This window comes from Canis lupus, chromosome 9 (assembly GCF_048164855.1).
Source record: "Canis lupus baileyi chromosome 9, mCanLup2.hap1, whole genome shotgun sequence".
Lineage (NCBI taxonomy): Eukaryota > Metazoa > Chordata > Mammalia > Carnivora > Canidae > Canis > Canis lupus.
The window spans coordinates 5,021,045-5,029,089 of record NC_132846.1 but is presented as its reverse complement, the minus strand read 5'-3'; the positions used below and the strand labels follow the sequence as shown (position 1 = coordinate 5,029,089).

Genomic DNA, 8,045 nt, shown 5'->3' with positions numbered 1-8,045 from the left:
CCTCTGTTGCCTACATCATATCATAGTCCCATAAATGTATAAAGCATTATCCTAACCATCTCTAGACAAGTGCACATGGTTTTTCCTTGTTCAAGCAGTATCTCTACCCAAAAGATATATTCCATTGAAATACTTTTTGGTGGAACTTTTGGGAATGTTAGTTGTGTCTACACACTTAGTTCACGCTGGCCAAGACCTCTCACTTTAAAGCCATTCACTACCATTGTGACCTAATTTTTAAACCCCTAACCAGGAAGTTAATCTGATAGTAGGATAGAATCTTTAAAATTGAGACCATCCTGGAAAATTGTGAATACATGATTACCACATTTGAAACCCATGTCATTCTCCACTGGTTACATTCTACCACCTTAACAGGAAACCAATAAGGTATTTCATGTGCGGGCCTAACCGCATTTTCATATGCAGGCAAGTTAGACTAGCTAGGGCTCACCTGTTGGACTGGTAGCTGGAAACCAGGAAGACTCTCTAGTGGGGTTCTGCTTTCCCTCTGACCTGGAGGATAAAATTGGCATGGTGAAAGATAACTTCCTTGGACAATTCTTTGGCAGTGTTACTTATGGGTCAGGGTAAATAGGTAGGTCTTAATCTGTAGAACACTACTCAGAAGGGAAAAGACTTAGCTAAGCAATTTAAGAGGCACATTATAAAGACCATTCTTTTCCTAACTTCTTTTTACCTTGAAAATCTTCATTTTAGTATATATGTCAATGGTTGAAGCTCCATTCCTTTGGGAATGTTAACATACCTGAATTGTTGGGGGTGAGGACTCTTGTGTGGCCTGAATCACTACCATTTATGGATGGTCTGAAAGAAAAAATCCCCTGTCCAGAAGAGGCAGGTGAAGGCCTAAGGAGGGGAAAGAGAAGCATTAGCAGAGAAAAGGAAGGTAAAGGTAAAGAGCATGTGTAAAGGGAGAGCCTATTTATTTAGATACAACAGGAAAAAATACCCTGCTTGCGATTAGAAATAATTTGGACATAAAGACATGATGATATTCAATACTCTCTTGTTTACAAGGTAGATTTAGAAACTTCAGTGTTATGTATAAGCCAGCAGAGAAGTAGCCCCAGGGCTGCTGGCAGAGTGTCAGTGTGAACAGATTCCAAGTGAAAGGAAGCATAATTACTTACCTATAAGATAGGCTATGAGTAGAAGATGGTGAAGGGGTTTCTGGAAAACATAAAAATGAGCCTGTGAAATAACCCATGAACTGGAAAAGAGATTCATTCTTGTATACTTGGGACCAGGACAAAGAAATGGGACCCAAGATTTTCAGTATATATATTAGGGGCTAAGAGCAAGTGAAAAAGCTCACAAATCACCTAGCAGTGTCTCCTAAAGGTGCTTTTCTCTCCGTTTCATGAATCTGTGGGCCAAGATCCATTACTGCCTTGATGTGCTCTAATGTATCTGTGCCTTGGTTCCCCCTCTAAGATGGGGATTACCAGAAAGAATGGCTAAAGACAAAGGTTCATTACATTGGTTTAGAATGACCGCAAAAATGGTGGCATAAAGACCGCCAGAAGTTCTCTCTGTAAAAGGAATGAGAAAATTGACAAAAATTGTCAGAATCAACTTTTTCAGAGCTCTGTAAAGTAAAGGGCAATAAGCAATCTGGGGAATGCTTATTCCAGAAAAATAGTCAAATAAGGTTAAGAACAGTGAACTTTGTGGCATTTTAACTTGCCCTATTCCCATTTCTCCTCTAGCTCTGTGGTAGCCTTGAAAACCAACATTTTGGTAGTCTTCGTGGGGGTTGGAACTCTTTCAAAGCCCATTCCCAGAGACTAATCATTTGACCTGTCCAGTGGTTCACTGGAAGACTCCACTTACTTGCAAGGCTGCTTTTATTTGACCTGACCTGGAGCACAAACTCATCAGGATTTGGAGCTTAGAGCTCACCACGTGTGAAAAACCTTTTCCCCAGGAGTGTTTGTTGTAAATAATTAGAAGCACTTGTTTGGGCTGCCTGAGGATGTGAATATCAAGTGGGGCAAAAAAAAAAAAGGCTAACAGCACAGATGAATGAGTTGCTGGTGTGGACTCTGAAAACATGACATTCCTGGGATCTAGACCATATGCATATACATATGCAGGACTGTATGCATGCTCAGAAAAGACCTGAAAAGGCCCCAGTCTCTTACCTTGAGGTCATACAAGCAGGATGAAGGCTAAGCACAGTTGTCAATTGCCTGGTTGAGTGGTGAAAGTGAACCCCAACGTACACACAGAATCCCTCAGTAAAGACAGAGACTCACTGGTTCCAGGTGTTTAAGGGAATCTGTCCAATCATTAGCTAACCACTAATCTAACTGAATAGAGACTTTGGTGGCCCCACATGACACAGTACAGATTTTACAGAATTATTTTTAAAAAGTCACTAAACAACAATAAACAGCAAGAACAAAAAACTCTGGCAAGGAGGGAAGAATCTGAGTCCTAGAATTGCCATGTTGTGTTACTTTAAATGTCCAATTTCCAACAAAAAATGAGGTATACAAAGAAGCAACAGTTTCAATAGAAACTGTCCTTGAGGAAGCCCAGACATTGGACAAAGCCCAGCCTAGACTTTGTCTAGACAAAGACTTTAAATCAGGTATTTTATTTTTTTTATTTTTTATTTTTTTAGGTATTTTATTTTTTTAAAAAATATTTTATTTATTAGAGAGAGACAGAGATAGCAAAGAGAGCACGAGCAGGGAGGAAAAGGAAAAGCAGGCTCCGAGCCTGAGGCAGAGCTCGATTCCAAGACCCCAAGATCCTGACCTAAGCCAAAGGCAGACACTTAACTGACTGGGCCATCCAGGCACCCTAAATCATGTATTTAAATATGCTCAAATATCTTTGGAAACTATGTCTAAAGCACTAAAAGTAAGTATGAATATGGTATCTCAACAAATAGAGAATACTAATACAGAAAAATATATTTAAAAGAACCAAATTATAATAACAAAATGAAAACTTCACTAGAGGAGCTCATCAGCACAAACAGAGGAAAAAATCAGCAAATTTGAAGTCCACTAAAACTATCCAATGTGAGGAAAAGAAAAAATGAAGAAAAATGAACAGAGCCTCAGAGACTATGCTGGAACACCATCAAGTATATCAACAAATACATAAAGGGATTTCTAGAAGAAAAGAGAGGAACAAGGGCAGAAAGAATATTTGAAGAAATAATGGCTGATCATTTCCTGAATTAGGTTAAAAAAAAAAAAATGAATCTACACATCCAAGAAGCTCAACTAACTCCAAACAGGATAAACTTAAAGATATCCACACCTAGTCTACGGCCATACCACCCTGAACGCGCCCGATCTCGTCTAAAGATATCCACACCTAGACATATCATAAACTATTGAAAGCCAAAAAACAAAACAAAACAAAACAAAACCCTCAAAAGAAGTCACGTATCACATGCAAGGCATTCTGAGTAAAATTAGCACTGATTTCTTCTTAGAAACCAGGGAGGCAAGAATACAGGGGTATAACATTCAGAATGCTAGAAGACTATCAACCAAAAATTAAATCTAGCAAAACTATCCTTCAAAGATGAAGGAGAAATTAAAACATTCCCAGATGAACAAAAACTAAGAGAATTCATCACTATCAAACCTGCCTTATAGGAAACATTAAAGAGTCCTTCAGGCTTAACTGAAAGGACATTGGACAGTAACTCAGATCTACATGAAGAAATAATAAAGAGGTAAAGGTAATTACATAGGTAAACATAAAGTGTAAGTGGATTTTGTTTGTAACTCTTTTCTCCTATATGATTTATTTATTTACTTTTTAAAAATATTTTATTTATTTATTCATGAGAGACACAGAGAGAGGCAGAGACATAGGCAGAGGGAGAAGCAGGCTCCCTCTGGGGAGCCTGATGTGGGACTCAATCCCAGGACCCATGATCATGACCTGAGTCAAAGGCAAATGCTCAATCACTTAGCCACCCAGGTGCCCCTATTTATTCCCTTTTTTAAAAAATATTTTATTTATTTACTTGAGAGAGAGAGAGAAAGCACATAGAGGGAGAAGGAGAGGTGGACCCCTCCTGAGCAGGGAGCCTGATGTGGAGCTTGATTCCCAGACTCTGGGATTATGACCTGAGCCGAAGGCAGACGCTTTACTAACTGAGCCACCCAGGTGCCCCTCTCCTATCTGATCTAAATGACAACTGTATAAAACTGTAATTCTGTGTTATGAGTACACAATTTATAAAGATATCATTTATGTGGTAACAGCACAATGAAGTGAAAAGAATGATACTATATAGAAGTGTACTTTTTGTATGCTGTTGAAATTGTTTAGCATTAATCTGTACTATATTGCTATTAATTATGATGTTAATTTAATCATGATGCTTATTTTCAGAAAATAACTCAAAAATAGTAAATGGTACAAGGGAACTAAAATGGTACACTAGAAAATATTTAACACAAAAGAAGGGATAATGGAGGAAGTAAGGAACAAAACAGACATAAGACATATAGAAAACAACTAGCAAATGTCAGAAATCTTTCCTTGGGATCCCTGGGTGGCGCAGTGGTTTGGCGCCTGCCTTTGGCCCAGGGCGCGATCCTGGAGACTCGGGATCGAATCCCACGTCGGGCTCCCTGCATGGAGCCTGCTTCTCCCTCTGCCTGTGTCTCTGCCTCTCTCTCTCTCTCTCTGTGACTATCATGAATAAATAAATAAAATCTTTAAAAAAAAAAAAAAAAGAAATCTTTCCTTAACAATTATTACATTAAATATAAATGTACTAAACTCTCTAATTAAAGGCAGAAACTGGCAGAATGAAGAACAAAAAGATCCAACTATACACTATCTACAAAAGACTCACTTTAGGGATCCCTGGGTGGCGCAGCGGTTTGGCGCCTGCCTTTGGCCCAGGGCGCGATCCTGGAGACCCAGGATCGAATCCCATGTTGGGCTCCCGGTGCATGGAGCCTGCTTCTCCCTCTGCCTATGTCTCTGCCTCTCTCTGTGTGTGTGTGTGTGTGTGTGTGTGTGTGTGTGACTATCATAAATAAATAAAAATTAAAAAAAAAAAAGACTCACTTTAAATTCAAAGACACTTATAGGTTGAAAGTAAAAAAAAAAAAAAAAGGAAAAAATATTCCATGTAAACAAGTAAACAAAAGAGAGTGGACTAATGTCAGACAAATGCACTTTAAGACAAAATCATTACTAGAGACAAAGGTCAAAATGATAAAATGGTCAAGCCATCAAGAGGATATTACACTTATATATGCACCTAATAACAAAGTCCTAAAATACATGAAGCAAAACTAACAGAATTGAAGAGAAATGGAGGGAAACTATTGGACTTCAATACCCTACTTTCAATAATGAATGGAACAACTAGGCAGAAGATCAGCAATGGAATAGAAGATTTGAACAACATTATACACCAACTAAATCTAACAGACTTCTTTAGAACAGTCCAAACAACAACAGCAGAACACAGTTTCTTAAGTGTACATGGAGCATTCCCCAGGATAAACCATCTGTTAGGCCATACATTTCAAAGTATCTAAATTATACAAAGTATTTTATCCAACTGCAATGAAATGAAATAAAAAATAACAGGAGGAAATTGGGGAAAATTCAATATATTTTGATATTAAACAACACTGGTTCAAAGAAAAAAAATCATAAAAGACATTAGAAAATACCTTGAACAAATGAAAACAAAGCTAGAAAATACTTAACCAGGGATCCCTGGGTGGCTCAGTGGTTTGGCGCTGGCCTTTGGCCCAGGGCGTGATCTTGGAGTCCCGGGATAGAGTCCCACATCAGGTTCCCTGCAAGGAGCCTCTTTCTCCCTCTGCCTGTGTCTCTGCACCCCCACCCCCCGTGTGTGTTTGTCTTTCATGAATAAATAAAATCTAAAAAGAAAATACTTAACCTCATAGGACACAATGAAAGAAGCACTTAGAGTGAAATTTATAACTGAAAAGGTCTACATCAAAAACGCAGATCTCAGGCGGCCCCAGTGGTGCAGCGGTTTAGCACCGCCTGCAGCCCAGGGTGTGATCCTGGGGACCCTGGATCAAGTCCTGCTTAGGGCTCCCTGCATGGAGCCTGCTTCTCCCTCTCCCTCTGCCTGTGCCTCTGCCCCCCTCTCTGTGTCTCTATGAATAAATAAATAAAATCTTTAAAAAAAAATGCAGATCTCTAATCAATAATCCAACCTTTTGTCTTAAGAAACTAAAACTAAACCCAAAAGAAGCAGAAGGAAATAAATGAAAGGTAGAGCAGAAATAAATGAAATAGAGAACAGGGTAGCCGGGGTGGCTCAGCGGTTTAGCGCCACCTTCAGCCCAGGGTGTGGTCCTGGAGACCGCGGATCAAGTCCCACGTCAGGCTCCCTGCATAGAGCCTGTTTCTCCCTCTGCCTGTGTCTGTGCCTCTCTCTGTGTCTCTCACGAATAAATTAATTAAATCTTAAAAAAAAAAAAAAAAGAAATAGAGAACAACAACAACAAACAGAGAAAATCAACAAAACCAAAAGCAGGTTCTTTTAAATGTTCAACTAGATTGGCTAGTCTTCAGCCAGGCTGTTCAAGAAAAAAAAAATAAAAGCTTCAAATAACTAAAATCAGAAATAAAAGAATATTACAATTAACCTGATAAATTCTCTAGAACTTCTACATTTTTCAAAAGGTGAATATGAAAGAATTGGAGGGAAAATATTGGTGATTTTCAAAAATGGTTATCCAGAAAGAAATGTGTAAATTTCACAACTGCCTCTTGTGAAAGAAAGGGAAATCTTCTCTGATTAAGCATTCTCTATGGATTGGCAAATACCCTCCCTTGAAAAAAGTAATAACAAAAATAGTTCTAAGAGAAAAGAGACAAGAAATTAAGTGGGTATTCTTCACTGGATATTCTTCAATGAATATTTTTCATTCTTCAATGAATATTTTTAAGTTTAATACACACTGAAGCCTGATACCCTTCAGGCTAATAACACAAGTGGCGTCTAGTAAACCTTCCTTTTAGACCTAACTTCTACTGCCATCTTGTGGTAATTTTAAAAATCCAAATTTATTTTACTCAAGTTCTCCATCTCTTGACCAAGGGTTTCCAATGACTTTCTATTGCTCAAAAAAAGTTTTTCCTTATCAGTTTTTTTTTAATTTTATTTTATTTTATTTATTTATGATAGGTACACAGTGAGAGAGAGAGAGAGGCAGAGACACAAGCAGAGGGAGAAGCAGGCTCCATGCACCAGGAGCCTGACGTGGGATTCGATCCCGGGTCTCCAGGATCGCGCCCTGGGCCAAAGGCAGGCGCTAAACCGCTGCGCCACCCAGGGATCCCTCCTTATCAGTTTGAGAACAGGAATATCATTATTGAAAAGCAGTAATATGGGACACTTGGGTGGCTCAGTGGCTGAAGCATCTGCCTTTGGCTTGGGTTGTGATCCCGGGGTCCTGGGACTGAATCTCACATTGGGCTCCCTACATGGAGCCTGCTTCTCCCTCTGCCGGTGTCTCTGTCTCTCTCTCTCTCTCTTTGTGTGTGTCTCTCATGAATAAATAAATAAAATCCTTTAAAAAAATGAAAAGTAGTACTATATCTCTGGATACCTAGAATCAGTGTCTGGAAAAAATGGCATTATATTATGCATAAAAAATGCATAATAGCATTATATTTGCAGAGAAAACCAGAAATCTGATGGCATTTGCACAGAATATATTGGTTTCTGACCCTTTTATCCCCTTCTCACCAATATAAGAGTCCCTGGGAGTGCTTCTTCCCTGCAGGCCTCTGGCTCCCTGATGGACAAATAACAAATACCAATTAATAAATATATCCCATTCTCGGCTTCCATATTCTTTTTTTTTTTTTTTAGATTTTATTTATTTATTCATGAGAGACACAGAGAGAGAGAGGCGCAGACACAGGCAGGGGGAGAAGCAGGCTCCATGCAGGGAGCCCCATGCACGGACCCTATCCCAGGTCTCCAGAATCACACCCTGGGCCGAAGGTGGCGCTAAACCGCTGAGCCACCC

At 39.2% G+C, this 8,045-nt stretch overlaps 1 protein-coding gene across 5 annotated transcripts in view; it reads right to left on the bottom strand.

The window, feature by feature from the left end:
* RNF212B (ring finger protein 212B) overlaps positions 1–8,045 on the bottom strand; it is a 44,436-nt gene that overhangs the window by 10,527 nt on the left and 25,864 nt on the right. For all 5 annotated transcript variants that reach the window (XM_072837917.1, XM_072837915.1, XM_072837914.1 and 2 more), the window contains 4 exons: positions 7,760–7,808; positions 1,155–1,194; positions 770–870; positions 455–516 (listed from right to left, as the gene is read on the bottom strand). In XM_072837917.1, coding sequence (XP_072694018.1) covers positions 455–516; positions 770–870; positions 1,155–1,194; positions 7,760–7,808 — 252 coding nt within the window. The remainder of the gene's footprint in view (positions 1–454; positions 517–769; positions 871–1,154; positions 1,195–7,759; positions 7,809–8,045) is intronic.